Source organism: Petromyzon marinus, chromosome 61 (assembly GCF_048934315.1).
Source record: "Petromyzon marinus isolate PM22_M1 ecotype Great Lakes invasive population chromosome 61, UKy_Petmar_22M1.pri1.0, whole genome shotgun sequence".
NCBI lineage: Eukaryota > Metazoa > Chordata > Hyperoartia > Petromyzontiformes > Petromyzontidae > Petromyzon > Petromyzon marinus.
The window spans coordinates 12,209,078-12,225,441 of NC_133727.1; the positions used below are offsets into that span (position 1 = coordinate 12,209,078).

The 16,364-nt window shown below is 49.1% G+C and overlaps 1 protein-coding gene across 6 annotated transcripts in view; it reads right to left on the reverse strand.

The window, feature by feature from the left end:
- The window catches only part of LOC116955684 (uncharacterized), a 65,715-nt gene that overhangs the window by 2,762 nt on the left and 46,589 nt on the right, over positions 1–16,364 (reverse strand). For 4 of the 6 annotated variants that reach the window (XM_076053578.1, XM_032976933.2, XM_076053580.1 and 1 more), the window contains 6 exons: positions 12,099–12,402; positions 7,399–7,532; positions 5,877–6,116; positions 2,406–2,570; positions 1,703–1,792; positions 850–897 (listed from right to left, as the gene is read on the reverse strand). In XM_076053578.1, coding sequence (XP_075909693.1) covers positions 850–897; positions 1,703–1,792; positions 2,406–2,570; positions 5,877–6,116; positions 7,399–7,532; positions 12,099–12,402 — 981 coding nt within the window. Of the gene's footprint in view, positions 1–849; positions 898–1,702; positions 1,793–2,405; positions 2,571–5,876; positions 6,117–7,398; positions 7,533–12,098; positions 12,403–13,757; positions 13,929–16,364 lie in introns of all 6 variants that reach the window. The other 2 variants (XM_076053579.1, XM_076053576.1) reach the window with 2 other exon arrangements.

The window sequence follows — 16,364 nt, forward strand, 5'->3', positions numbered from 1 at the left end:
GTAAAGTCACGTAGAATGAGAATAAAATAATAAATTGATAAAATAACACAATTCATAATAAAGGTTTTTGGGTTAGATCGTGTTTATTTATAAATGTGTCGTAACCCTCCACCACCCGACACGGCCAATCAGCAAAGAAAAGTGTCACGTTGACAAAAGACAAATAATTCACTACTTCAGCCCACCGGTGTGTTGAAGAGTTAATCCACATTTACAGTTTGAGTACGACGTTTCGCTGGTAAATACTTCCAGCATCATCGGGCAATTCTCTGGCGAATTCTCTGGCGAATTGCCCGATGATGCTGGAAGTATTTACCAGCGAAACGTCGTACTCAAACTGTAAATGTGGATTAACTCAACACACCGGTGGGCTGAAGTAGTGAATTATTTGTCTTTTGTCAACGTGACACTTTTCTTTGCTGATTGGCCGTGTCGGGTGGTGGAGGGTTACGACACATTTATAAATAAACGCGATCTAACCCAAAAACCTTTATTATGAATAATATTGGTCGCGAAAGCCTACGTGTTAAACAAAATAACACAATATTCTCACGACGTTTCGGCCACAACACATGCGGCCTTCATCAGGTGAAGGGGACGAGACTGTCTGGAGGACAGTGCTGGAGTGTGGCTTTCTCACTCCAGCACTGTCCTCCAGACAGTCTCGTCCCCTTCACCTGATGAAGGCCGCTTGTGTTGTGGCCGAAACGTCGTGAGAATATAATTGTGTTATTTTATTTTATCAATTTATTATTTTATTCTCATTCTACGTGACTTTACCGAAAGAACCGAAGAAGATGAATCCTTGCAGTCACGAAAGCTTTAAACCATGAATATGATTTTACGGACCTTAATGGAGGTCCACACCTGAGCCATCCAGTTGCATAAATTGGTTACCTGCAACAAAATCACTTATGTGTGGACGTCTCCGCAATCGATTGCTCAAAGGAAGAGACAGACTCGACTCTCAAGCGTCGATCATCTCACCGATTTGTAGCAATGCAGTTCACGTGCTGTGCGCATGAACTCCTTGCTGTGCAACTACTCACTCAGTTGTGGACAAAGCAGTTGCAGGCCATACAGAGCAATCATCACCCCCTTCCTGACAGACTAATGCTCGATTGCAGACCAGGTGCTGAGGCACCTTGTGAAACGTAGGGACAGCTGCTGCCACTGGGGGTGCCCTTTCAATCGTGTTGAAGTGAGATGAAAAGTGCTATTGAGATGCCCTGGCATAAAGGAGGTCGCATTCTCATTATCGGTGGCCAAAAGGCTCAAGGGTGGCAGTAATAAGTCGGCACCACTGAGACCCTTTGGGTTTGAACGTGAGCTTTAGTTGCCCGTGATTGCAACAGTTTCTCAAGAGTAGCGAGTTGATGTTCTCAGTCCAGCAGATGCTTATTTTGGCAAAACTCCCAACTCTGGCGAATTAAAGATCGGTTTTGATCGTCACGCAACAAATATTTGTATTTAGCAAGGCATGCAAAACATTGTAGATAACAGCTCATGAGGGGAACGCAGATGTAGCTATGTGGTATCTAATTCCGCGGATCGTTCTGTAACAAAGAGGTGGCTGCACCGCTTTGCGCGAGTCCTGATTGGACACTCGAGGTGCGCCTATCCTGGCACAAGTGCCACGGTGACGTTGCCGTAACTTAGTGGCAAACAGCGGTTGTTGTATTGTCGCGTGCCAGGGTCTCACTTTGAGTGCCGCGTACTGCCCCATGAGGTAGAGCTCGCAGCCCGTAGCCCAGCGCAGGTCGTCGTCGATGGCTGGCCAGCCCTCCACGAGCTACACACAGCCGAGTGCACCACCGCGATCATGAACACAATGGCACTGTAACAGAGCCGCAGCAGGAGTGGTGTATGCATAATGCTGATGATGGATTCTATACATTCAGAGGAGTGTACAGACAAGCAGATGCAGTGCTGGATCGGCAGCCGGTAGTAGCGAACACTTTGGAACAATGCGGATGTCCAAAATAAACACCTAATTCGAGACCCAAATATCGCACCTCCTCAGTTTGACATTCCTTCTCTAAGACCCTAGTGGAACCACCAACCACATCAGAACATCAACAGGTGGATGCACACATCTCCTTCATGAATATAAAATTTAAGACAAGCCACAGTAGTGCGATTGTGGTATGCAACCCAAACTGTGGACCATATCGTAAACCACTGCAGTTTTGTGCTCATTCAATGGGGGAGGAAACAGCAAAGCTCTCGTGGTGGCCAGCAGACATCTGCATTTAGCTTCTAAACACACTGCTGCCATCGTGCGCACGAATACAATCGACTGCAGCATGGTCGGACTCCGGTCTGCAATCGAAGCCATCGGGAACCATTCACTACGAGGATGCTGCTAATTTCCAGGACGAGCAGGGTCGGTATCGGCCATTCACCGGCACAGGGAAGTGGCGGAGCACGTTAGCGAGGAGCGGATCTTGCGCGACATCGAGCTTGCATCCCGTCGCGAGCCAGATGCGGTCTCCACTCCAAGTCTCTTTGCCCGTGCTCAGCACCACTCGCCACCGCTGCTCCTTGTAGGACCATGACGCAGACTCCACCTGCCAGTAACACACGACCCTCCCGGCCGCCATCGTCAAACCTCACAGATGAAGTGAGGTTCAGTCTGGTAACTTACTCAGATAGGTGTAAGTTGTAGGCAAAGGTGCAGCCCTGAGACATTTGCTTATGCCCCTGCCAGTGGAAGGGCCTCTGCTAGAGAGAGCTCTAGATGGTATTTTTGGCCTACTTTTCATGAGTGGCATTCACATCGTCACATGTGGCATTCACACCGTAATGTATTTTCTTCGAGAACAGAACCCTTTTCATACAATGCGGAACACCCCTCGTTACAACGTGGTTTCTGAGCGCTTGACGACAAAATACTTTCTTGATCTGCGCGGCCGAGTGGTATGTTACAGTTTGCGGAATGATACAGTAACGTGGCGGTGTACCCTCAGTTGTCTTACTGTATGTGCATACATCGTATCTTGTCAAACTATCATTACATTACTTATGGGGTAATTGTTTTTGTTTGACACTTTTTTTGCTTAACGCAGAACTTTTCAGAAACACATCTATTCCCGTTAAACGAGGACTTACTTTACTTAGATGGATGAAGATTTCAGAATTAAACCTAGCATTCAATCTAGGCTGTTTTTCCTTCTGTAGTGTGTCAATTCAGAGACATTAAAAGTAGGAGGCATACACGTTAATTCTACACTTCCCACAGTATAGGGGATAACTATATACGGGTCAGGAAAACCGGCATACTGCCTGACCCAACACCGACGAGGAGGTGAAGACAGCGATGAAGACTTGTGAAGACGACGGGTTCCATTCCCAAACTGCAGCAGCCTCGAACCACAATTGGGGCCTCCCTTTTATCCTCCCCAGCGTGGCCTGGCTCCGCTCTCGGCCACGCCCCCCTCTGGAACCCACCAGAAGGCTCTGGCTCTGCACCACATTCCCTCTGTCACCTTCACCCTACATCTGTGCCTATCACATGACCTACTGGCAGACCGGCCACTGTATCCTTAAATGCCCTCACTGCCAGCAGCCAGCACGGCGCGCTCCAGTCGCACACTTCACCTGCCCCACTGGTAGACCGGGCTATTACATTTATTTTACCAGGTAAGGCCCAGTTGACGACATAGCTATTTTTCAGAAGTGACCTGGCCACAAATGATAGCTCAACGAAGTGGCTTATAATGTGTAGCAGCTAAATACTAAGTGCATGTTTTTCAATGTAGAAGGAAAAACCAGAGGATCCAGAGAAAAATACATGCGACCACAGGGAGAACATGCAAACTCCGAATATATAGATGTCAGGGTCGGGATCGAACCCACGACCTCCTTCATACCAAGGTAACACCTCGGCACCATGGCGCCACTTCACCTTTCTGGACAGTGGTGGTTAGTGAAGGAGTGCTTCAGCTATCACCCGCACACCGATGTTAGCAATGGCTGGGAAACAGACTTAGGTTGGCGCTGAGTTCACAGCTCAGTGCGCTAACCACTGTCACCACTTTACCTAAAACATGAGCAAAATATGTGTATTTTAAAAATTAAAAACACTAATATGGAGCTGGGCAGAAAATCAGATAATTGCCAAGCTAAATCAACAAAGGAATGGAGATCGAGACCGTGGAAGCCCGATGCTTAAGAACCCGGTTTCATCACGGGCGGCTGATTTCAAAAATCACACCAAAGACTCAATGGTGCCAGCTCGGCTCTCTGACATCTAAACCACCGGTCTCGATAAGGATCAATGTAACTCGACGGAATGATGGTTTGCTACAAGCCCAGTATAACAGCCACATGGATGCACTTGGCAGTGTCAACTGAAGCCAGGGCTCTCTTGATGAAACCATCGATTGTGTTTTTCTTGTCATTTCCTCCCCAATGTTATCATGATTATGCCATAGGCTCTAGCGCAGCAGTGCAGCCCGCTGTGTTAGAGAACGGCACAGGGTAGTAATAATAATTTACATTTGTAACGGTGGCACGAGGAACCAGACAAGCAGGAAGGCAGTCAAGCTGTGAGCTGGCGTCAAGCTCTGCTGCTAAGACAGCAATATCCTCCACATACTAAGGTATTATCAGCCAAATAATGAGTGTTTACATGTGGGAAGAAATCAAAGCACCCGGAGAAAACCCACGTATTCCAGGGGAAAACACTCCATTCCATACATATGGATCAGGTGCAGTCCACATTTTGCTCTACGGCCTTCTCCTGGCGAGCCAGGCATTGACCCCTTGACGCCCATGGGAAGGGAGTTCTGCAACATTTGCGTGATGCACCAACCCTCGTCTTCAGTGCCGGACTGCAGGCCACGTGCTTAGCCACAGCCGCCCAGCTGGCGGATATCCCCGAGCTATCCCTGAGATCATTGCAAGTAGAGGCCGACTGAAACCGAATTCTGGTTTCGGCCGAAACTGAAAATAAACCTAAAGTAAAAAATTGACTTTCGGCCAAAACCGAAAGTAAACCGAAAGTAAAAAATTGACTTTCGGCCGAAACCAAAAGTATGCCGAAAGATGCCATTTGCCAATTTTCGGCGCCGAAACCGATTTTCGATCGGCCTCTACAGGGAACGATTAAAGGGGTGGATAGAAGAGAGAAAATGGATAAGGGGGACGTGGGGATACGAGCAGCGAGGGGATATGGGAAGGGAGGGGATGCTGAGAGCGAGCAGATAATGGGAGCGAGGGGCATTCGGTGAGCGAGGGGATAAGGGGAGCGAGGGGATAGGGGAAGACCCTACCTTCGGGGTGCAGGGTCTGGATGCCATCACCTCATGCCGGGAGGGCGAGCGAGGGAGGGAGCGAGAGGAAGGGAGCGAGGCAGAGAGGCCCGAACTCTCCTCCTCCCCCTCCTCCTCCTCGCAGAGCTCCGTGAGTGCGCTCCCAGCCACGTCCCACAATCCCCCTCGCTCCACGCGGGTCGCGCTCTCAGCGAGCCATGTGACGCGCGAGGCAAGCGTTTCATCCACAACCTCTCCTCCTCCCCCTCCTCCTCCTCTCGCACCCCCGATTTCTCCTCCTCAGCCCTCCTCCCCACAAGTGACCTCTGGGCCAGTACTTTCCCATGTTGCACGACAGTGAAACCAATATTGCAATTTTCAGACCTGTAGTTCACCAAGTTGACCAGAGAGATACATTTAATGTGAAATGCCAATTCTACTTCACAAATCGATTAACAGTTACAATTCACGCGCAACTCCCACACCCACGCACCTGGCCATCAAAGCGTCGACCGTCACTGATTCATCGTTACGTACAAATGTACGTACTTCTTTCACACCTTATGTAGCCAACTATGCTTATCAGAGGTTACAGCAAGGCCCACATGCCCGGGCACGCACCTGGCAGTAAGCGCGCAGTGAGACGATGCCCGCCTCAATGAGCGGGCGGATCTGCCCGTAGGCCTCGGGCGTGACCGCTCCACCCTTGCGTGCCTGACGGATCATGTCGAGGCGGCGGCGAGGGCCGCGCTCTGCATAGAACTGACGCAGGAAGGGCAGCCCATCGAGACGTACGCCGTGCTCACGGTGAGCATAGCGCCCCACCAACGTCTCCACATCGCCCACGTCGAACTGCTTCACCTGCAAATATGGGGACAGGGAAGACAAGAGGGTAAGAGGCGTGTCCGATTTGACCGACGGATGGGAGACGAGGCCGCGAGCCAAATCACACGAATGTAAAAACAGATCAATAAATGGATGCACATGTTTCTTAATACTGTACCGAGAGACAGAAAGTTTAACAGATGGGATTAGAGAAACTGTCCGGACCGTGCGGAAAAGCAGGCTTGCGCATGACATGCCACAAGAAGGGACAATGGCTGGTGACCACACAGTAGCAGCCAAAGAAGGGAACATATCAGGGAAGATTTTCAACTTTTGAGATGGAGCGATTCTACTCTATGATTGCGTATGTCAGCAATATGTTCAGGAACTAAATGCCAATGTTGAAGTCTTATAGCCACAAGAGGGCTTCAGGAGAGAGTGTAGTTTTACCGTTCCTACTCTGTTGAATGAGCGCAGACCAAAGTGGTTTACTACATGGTCTAAAGTTCATAGCCACAATCGCAAAGCAGCGATGAAATCTTACGCAGGTAGATGATCGTGACTGAGCCTAATTCTGAAGATGCTCTACGTGGGCTAAAATGCTGATATTTGGCAGAGATACAATAAAGGTGTAGTGTCGTTAATACAGCCACTACTGTTAGTACTGTCTATGCTCCGGAAGTGTTACTGAGCGAAGGAAGCTGGAGGGACACATCATGGTGAGCCAGGGACTCCTGATTGGCTGAAGTGTGGGCATGGCCAACCCGAGGGGGAGACTACGGCCAGGGTATAAAGGGGGGGGGGGGCTCCGAAGGGGTTTGTGGCTCGTCTCGGGGATCGGTGCTGGGGTCCTGGGCTTTTCGTGCTCCGCTCTAGGGGCTTCGTCTCGGCATCGGGGATCAGCAGCGTGTGTGCTGGCTGACCCGTCCGTTGATGGCTAAACCACTCTCACATAGCGATAGAATAGCAACACATAACTATAGTACCCGAGGCAGTTAGTGTTACCCCGTTGGGATTTATTAATAAAAGTTTTGCCTCCAAGTTTAGTGTGCGTGTGCCTCTGTACACACTACAAAGGAAAGAAAAGTATATGAAAGAAAAGTAGACTTAGGCGTGACACATTGCAAGAAGGGCCGATGGTCAGAGACACAGCGTTGAGATCAGCTGGTTTGCAAGGAGCTAGAATGTTGCATGGCAGATCGTGCGAGATGGTGGCATCTCGCACGATCGGGGAGGTCTTCTTTCAGCAGTGGATAGATCATGGCCGAAGACGTCCTATGAGCGGAACCCCTGCATATGCAGAGGGTGCAGTGCACACCTGCAGGTGTTTGCGCATGACCCAAGTGACGCTGCTGGCACCCGCCTCCACGGCCAGCAGCACCATGTGGGCACTGCTGAGGCCCCCGCCCACCACTAGCACGTGCTCGTCCGGCTCGCTCACCACATTCGCCACTAGGGTGGGGGGGGAGGGGCCGCGTACAGCAGGGGTGCTCATCAGCAACAGTCTTCCACACGCAATACAAATATCCCCTGTTTAGCCTTCAACAGGCTGTCGGGAAAAATGCTGTTAGCGAGCACATTTTAACACACAAAGGGGTGGGTGTGTTGTATACGGCCCTTTTTCCATCTTTAATATCAATATATATTTTTTCTTTCGAAATAATGAATGAAAACGACAAGCATAAGCAAGCAGCATGTGGAGGTCATGGAAGGGCCGTTGAATTGAAATTAAAAATAATAGGCTCACAGGAAGGCTAGGACTCCGTGAACAGCACTCCCCCACCACAGCTGGACAAATAACACACCACACGTGCAAGCAGAGAGGAGGGGGCGTGGGGAGAGATGTATTGAAATTCCTTGCTAACGAAGGCATCAGCAGACCTGAGCAAACAAATTAAGTTGGGGAGATTACAAGACATGGTCACACGGAACATTGACACTAACACTATTCACCTTAAAATGACGATGCCCTTGCCCGTTACCCGACCCCACAGACACCAAGGAGTGTGAATCACGACCTTGTTGAACATAAAGCAAATAATATTTGAGTGACGGTAACCAAGGGCAACGGAGAGAAGGAGAGACGCCTTTGTCTTCCCGCAGCGCGAGAGAGCGGACAGAAGCCAAGCAATTATTACAGCCACCTGCGCTCACGGGAGGGAAGGCTGGGAATCCGTAGAAAACACTTCCCCACCGCAGCTAGACGGATAACACACCACACGTGCAAGCAGAGAGGAGGGGGCGAGGGGAGAGAGGCCTTGGAATGCGCGGCGTGTGTCAGCTGGACCCCAGGCGAGCAAGTTTTAAGTTAAAGAAATCACAATACATGGTTTCATACATAACATTAGTGTTAACGCTATTCACCGTGAATTATATTCCGCTTATATAACATTGCAGACACCAAGGAATATGAATTCCTAGGATCAAGAGGCCTACCTCCAAACCTAGGATATTGGAAATAAAATGATATAATGATAGCACGAGAAGACGAAGTTAGTAAAGGGACTGAGGAAGGGCCAGGATGACGGGGTGAGTCACAGCCTTGTCGAACATAAAACTACATGATACTTGAGCGATGTTAAACCGGGGGCCAGGGAAAAGGAGAGTCTCCCAGCCGCCTTTGTCTTCCTGCAGCACATGATGGGAGTATGCATGCGCTCAAGGGAGAATCTTACCTTGAAATAAAATCAAACACCACGATGGAAAACTAACACAACAGACCTCGAGTCACATACAGAATCATAACTGTAAGAATATGATGGAATAAACTGATGGAATAAACTGATGGAATAAAATGTTAACTTAAAAAAACCTTAACCATTCCTTTGTGCGTCGGGGAAGGTCACACAGGAGCAAATCTCGCCCTCCCTCCAGATTGTGCAACACAGACAGAGAGACACCCTTGAGACGATTTGTAACATCTGTTTTTTTATGGTTTATGGAAAGAGGCAACAGAACCATGCCATAAATGACGCACACAAGGACATACGGACGGACGCACATACGGACACACACTCCAGACCACGGCACAGCTAAATAAAAAAAAGTTCCGCCTTGTGGGGAGGAGCCAAGAGGAGGAATTTTGGCATAAAATAGGACACTACAGCATTGAAAACCCAGAGTGCGCGCCAGAGTGCGCCGGTGCGCTCCACTTCGCGCCAGCGTGCGCCACTTCGCGCCACTGTGCACCAGAGCGTGCCACTTCGCGCCAGAGCGCGCCACTTCGCACCACTGTGCGCCACTTCGCGCCATTGCGTGCCACAACTCATCAACCATCGGACCAGCTCAGCGGACCAGCTTAACTCAACTACTGTGAGAAGAAAATCAAGCAAGAAGTTTCTACAGCTCGCCAGAACGGCGAGATTCGCTGTTTAGCGACAGGCTACACGGTGCGAGTCGCACCATCAAAAGTAGCATCGCAACGAACGTATCGCCAGCGCCCGATAGCGCAACCGGTGGTCAACACTCAGCGACACACCCTTGCCAGCTACCAGCAGACGAGCGCCATCTACCGACTGGCCATCGTAACTACAACAACATGTCAACTGGTCAACCTACGTCAACCTACTTCAACCGAACCGAATCAACCACGGTGACATTAGAATCGACCGATACGTATGACGCGCACTGCCCCCCACCACACGACAAACCAGGTGTCTGTTTGACGCAAAGAATCAACTCCGAACACTGACTATTCAACACAATTCATATCCCTCAAACATACATGGGTTCTTAACCAAAAAGCCAATACTCAAGTCCGTAAACCATCAGTGGCCGTGAAGGCATCGCGGCAGACCAAGTGAACACTCCGTCGTTTATAAGACTATTAATAATTTTCCTCCTTAATATCTTGTTTTGGGCTGTACTTCTAATCGCATAAATTACCAACCGATCCATCAATACAAATTAATCCTTGATGCCTTCGCCACGGAGCCACGCTCACTTGGGGGAATAGTGTATCTGACCGGCTTCCTTATCAGGCGATCTGGTCCACAATTAATTAAACGTTGGCCCAAGATAAGGATATCAGGGGAGAGAGCGCACCCCACCGCACACCCTCACTCTAAGCCATTTCGGTAATCATATAATCTGTCCGATGGATCTGTTGATATATTTGTGCCTTTGGGAATAATAACTGTTTTGATTGCCTTTTCGTATGAATATCGTCATATAATCTTTAAGTACCTTTCGTTACTGATCGCCGCACGTACTCGCGTACTCTACAGAATACTCAACTGTTCCGTGACCCAATGTGCTAACAACGTGATAAGGGTTGCTTATGGATCTATGAATGAACGCGGTACTGTGTATGCAAATTCCAGTATAATCTTTCATAATAGAGTATTAAGGTTTTTTTTTGTTTTGTTTAGATATTTTAACGACTCTCTCTCACCAACTGCTCACGTTACGTGGGTAATGAATCAATGTGCTGTTATCAAAGTGAAAAATCGCATCTTCTTTGGTTCTTTCGGTAAAGTCACGTAGAATGAGAATAAAATAATAAATTGATAAAATAAAATAACACAATAATATTCTCACGACGTTTCGGCCACAACACAAGCGGCCTTCATCAGGTGAAGGGGACGAGACAGTCTCTAATTCTACGTTACTTTACCGAAAGAACCAAAGAAGATGAATCCTTGCAGTCACGAAAGCTTTAAATCGAAGTGAAAAATCGCAGTCGTGATGATACTGTGTTGATACTGTGTTGGAATTCCGAGCCGAGAGTTGCATCTTTTAGAGTTAAAGTTTAGTTAGAAATATAATTGGTTAACGCAGAAGTGTTGTGTGTTTCTTTCCTGAATTATGCATAAGAACTGATTCTGTGTTGAGATCTGAACTTGGTGACCTTATATAAACACACTAATCCATACTCAATAAATGTCAAAGCGAGAATAATGGTATTACACTGATCGATAATACGAAGTTACTCATTGTTTTTTTCGGTAAAGTCACGTATGTAGAAATACAATAAAATTATATAAAAAAAAACAATCACGACGTTTCGATCACAACGCAAGCGATCTTCATCAGGTGTCAAGAACAAATCACGGAGGTAAATACAACAAAAAGATGAGAGACGAGAATTCAACAAACCTGAAAAAACATTATGTGAAGCACATCCATCCAGTCAGGCCAACAACACAGTTAGACACTTCCTGGCGGACCACGAATTTCAGGAGTGTTAAATTTTGTGTTCAACCTTTGGATTGCACATACCAGCATAGATAGAATGAAAAATACGAGGTGCACGGTCGGTAGAAATACATATACAAGTCCACCAAGTGGTAAGGATGGAGGAAAGACGGACAAGGAGGCAGAGAGAGAGAGGGGGGGGTGCCGGAGGGATGAACAGAAGCTTAAATAGGAAATATGGTTGGAGGGGGGGAGGGGCCAGAGCGAGAGCGGCAGCTCAAACACGCACATCTTACGAAGTTAACAGCGAAGCCGAGTTTAATCTGACATGCTCACAGCAACTGCATAACGGCATACGAGAATAATTGTATTATTCCTCGTCAACGAGGCGGGGCCTGATTATCATAAAGGCTCTCATTAACATAACCATACCCACTCGCATAAATTAATTTGATTATCTCTTGAATTAGCATAATTTATACGAATAATTACAGAAATTAACATAATTTCGGATAAATTATGCAAAATACAAATTACATTTATTTTTTATTATTTTGATCAAATTTTCACAACCCACATATACAACAGGTGGACAACACTATGCCCAGCCACATTTGCCTCCCTGGTACTGATGTTTACACATCAGATTATGTAATCATGTTTAAAGCTGAGTCGACCTAGGGGAGGGCCAGGACCAGTTCATATATTCTACACTGTTATTGGACGTGAAAGGGAATCAAACTCGGGTTTCTGGGTTCATAACGCAATGCCACTACTCCCCACTACGCAATGCACTCGCACATGCAAATAATATTCATATAGCGGAGGCCCTTCCACCCTATGAATTTATTGCAATGGACTCGTCGCCCACGCTCTGCTCACCGGACCCGCCGGCGCGGCTGATGAACTCGGTGGTGTGGAGGAGCCGGTCCTCGGGAAATCGCTCCCCGATGGAGGACACCCAGTCTGGAACCACGGCCATGGCGGCACGTGTCGGGCCGGCCGCCAACACCACGTGGTGGGCGCGCACTGTCGAGCCGCCCTTCAGTGTCACTTGGAAGTAGTCGACGATGGGACCACCATCGCCACCACCGTCGCCACCACCGCCACCAGCAGCAGCCAGGACAGGCAAGATCGCATCCACGGTGCCTGCTGTCACAGCGCCCGCCAGGGAGTAGTGCTCGATCTGGGAGGCAAGAGTGCAGCCAGCATGTGTTACCAACTGGCGGCAAAGTATGGTTAAACAACCAGCATGGTTGAAATATGCTCAAACAAGAAAAAAACCGACGTGGTTGTGGTGTGGTAAATCAACCACTATGACGGGCATGGCTTGACCAAGGCATACAGTGAAGGAAAAAAGTATTTGATCCCCTGCTGATTTTGTACGTTTGCCCACTGACAAAGAAATGATCAGTCTATAATTTTAATGGTAGGTTTATTTGAACAGTGAGAGACAGAATAACAACAACAAAATTCAGAAAAACGCATGTCAAAAATGTTATAAATTGATTTGCATTTTAATGAGGGAAATAAGTATTTGACCCCCTCTCAATCAGAAAGATTTCTGGCTCCCAGGTGCCTTTTATACAGGTGTAGTGCCGTGAATTCACTCGGACGACAACCGTCTTTCTTCCACCGTCACTTTTATTCCATCGTTCCGTACACACAGTAATTCTCCTCTTCCCCAACTCGGACACTCCGATTCACTTCAGCATCGTCCGCGCATCCTCTTCCACACACAGTGGTTCTAACTCTATCTCCTCACACACAGTGTCGCCGCTATCTCTTCACACGCAGTGACTTCCTCATCTCCGCACACACAGTGACCTGTCTGTCTATTCACACACAGTGACTCTATCTATCTATTCACACACAGTGACTATCTATCTCCGCACACACAGTGACTTGCCTGTCTATTCACACACAGTGACTCTAATCTCCGCTAATGCTAACTCTCCCTATCGCTATTTACTGTCTTTTGGGACCGGCTCTCTATCTATTCTTCCTTAACATTGCCAGCTGTCCTCTTCGTATCTCTCCACCTCTCGCCAACAACTGCCCAGCAACAACTCCCCTCTCCGTTCAAATCACCTAGCGTTTTATCCCCTTTCCAATTAGCCTCAATTAATTGCCACGTGGCTCGCTGGCATTTTCCCGCCAGCTCGCACCTGTCCCCTCGGTCAGACTTCGAGATGCCGCCACTTAAAGCTCTCGATCAATCACAGCCCTCGTGCCACGACTCCCTTAATTACTTCGGGTTGTTTACGCCACCCGTGACTCGACCACCTGTTCGACCTCATGTGACCCACTCTCCTTGTATGTCTGTATGTACTGTATGTGGACAATTCCTATGTGTATCGTTTACTCCACTACATCACCCCCCCCCCCCCCCGTGATGAAAGAACCTAGCCGTCCCCGGCTACGATATACTCGAATTGGAGTAGTGGAGTGAAGCGGACGGAACGATGAAAACATATATACATAACGCATTTGCAATACACAACCATTTTGTACAACCACACAACGACACGCACACAACACCTTTATACAGAGAGCCTCGCTCGTCTTGCCAACGAACCCTGCGCCCATCCCTGTCCCAGCGACACTTAGCTGGCGGGGCTGTCCGTCGTTCACGGTCGGGACGGCCATTGGTCCGGATCTGTGGCCTTTCAATCGGCGTCCAGTCGGTAACCCTTCCCAAAAAGGGCGATCCTGCAGGCACACGGGGGGCAGATCTCTGGGACACGCGCACTTGTGACCTCCCCACAGGTTCGTCGGACACATCCAATACAGGCCGCTCTCGGATGGGGGATGACGCATCATATGGTAACACAAATTTCTTCAGGCGCGACGGGTGAACAAACCATGTCCGACGACCGAATTTTATTCGCACACTCTGATCCCGTAAAACCTCCACAATATCAACAGGCCCCTGCCAGGGGCGGTGAAACTTCGGGGACGTTCCCACCAGCACCATGGGGCAGTGCAACCAGGCTTTATCTCCAACACTCCACGGCTCTCGTGGCCGCTGCCTGCCGAACAATCTTTCGTTAGCGGCTTGTCGTCGGGCCGTATTTTGCAATGCAGCCTCTCAGGCTTCCCTTAGACGGTCCAAAGCCACCTGCATCGGAGCAGGCACCGTCGTAGATTTCTCCTGTTTTCGAATCCCCAATTTAACAATAGCCGGTGCTTCCAGTTCCCGTCAATACATCAGAAAAAATGGCGAGTACCCCGTTGAGGCATGCGGGGCCAATCTATACGCGGCCAGCGTCGCTGCAACATGCAGATCCCAATCATCTTGAGCGGTGTTTACTTGGTGACAAAGCATGGACGTCAGCGTCCTATGCAGCCGCTCGACCATCCCGTCAGTCTGTGGGTGGTACGGGGACGTCCAGATCTTTTTGGTCCCCGGCGAGTCACACACATCTTTAATCAATTTCGATGAAAAATTTCTGCCTTGGTCAGTAAGCAAATGTTCCGGGGGCCCCTTATCTAATACGTATCCTTTCAAGAAAGCCTCAGCGATCGACGTCGCTGACTGGTCTACTAGCGGCCATGCCATCGGCCAACGAGTTAAGTATTCCACCCCGACGAGCAAATATCTGTGCCCTCGGGGGGTGACAGGGAACGGACCCAAAATATCTAGTGGCACAATTTCGTTCTCTCGAAACTTGAATCGATTGCAAAGAGACACGATATGGCCGTGCCGGCGCTTTCCTCCGTGCACATTCCTGGCACGTTTTTACATGCTGTTTCACATCGTTAAACATTTCCGGCCAGTAAAATTCACTCCCCACCGTCAACGCGGTCTTCTTCTTCCCCAGATGCATCAATTTCTCATGTATCTCGTTAATCAGTTTCCCCCGCAACACCCTCGGGACAACAATACAAAATTTTTGTGCTTCCACATCCCAGCGAACAAGCAACCCCTCCGTTAACATCAAAAATGGGCGATCCTCCGATCCCCTTGAACGAGAGGCACGCAGCCTCATCCTGGTCAGCGAGGAATCTTCCACCTGCAGTTGATTCCACTGCTTCAATGACAACCCCAACAATCCAATTTCTGCTCCAGGGATTATCCCTGGCACCCCCGAACCCGCTGCAGCGACCGTTTGCGGAGCCTCCTGCAGCGGCGGGCCGCAACGCAGCGAGCCCTCTGTGCACCGACACGTCTCAGCCGGTCGCGGCAACCTCGACAAAGCATCCGCGTTTACATGGTGCGTTCCTTTCCTATGCTGGATCGTGAAAGAGTACTCCTGGAGGGTCTCAAGCCAGCGAGCCATTTGCCCCGATGGCTGATCCACGCGCAGTGAGTACTGTAGCGCCGCGTGATCAGTGCGGATCAAAAATTCCCTGCCGTATAGATACGGTCGGTACTGGCGCACAAAATGGACAATCGCCAATAATTCCCTACGCGTCACACAGTATTTTTGCTCCGCCGGCGATAACACCCGGCTGCCATATGCCACCACTCTCTCGACGCCATCAACCATTTGTGACAAAACCGCGCCTATGCCCATATCACAGGCATCCGTGTCAAGTATAAATCGCTTCGTAAAATCCGGGTATCCCAACGGCGGTGTATCCGCCAGTGCGGCCCGCAACGCTTCAAACGATTTTTGTTCAGCAATCCCCCATTGAAACTTCACACCTTTCCCGGTCAGTGTATGCAATGGTCGAGCAATCGTGGCAAAATCCTTAACAAACCGCCGATAATACGACGCAAAGCCCACAAAGCTACGCACTTCCCCTGCTGTTTTCGGCACTGGCCATGTTCGCACACAACTCGTATTTTCCGGATCAGTGGCCACTCCTGACGCGCTAACGACGTGCCCCAAATACTTCACTGATGTTCTTAACAATTGGCACTTCTGTGGTTTAAATTTCAATCCGGCACGCCGCACTCTGCCAAAAACGGCGCGCAGCCGTTGCAAATGTTCATCGAAATTCCTACTGAAAACAATCACATCATCTAAATATATCAAGCATGACTCCCACTGCAGGCCCGACAACACGAGTTTCATTAATCGCTGGAAGGTCGCCGGCGCTGAGTGGAGCCCCATCAGGAGCACGTTAAATTGATACAATCCTTGTGGTGTCCGAAATGCCGTTTTAGGTCTTGACTCCTTATCCAGGGGCAATTGCCAA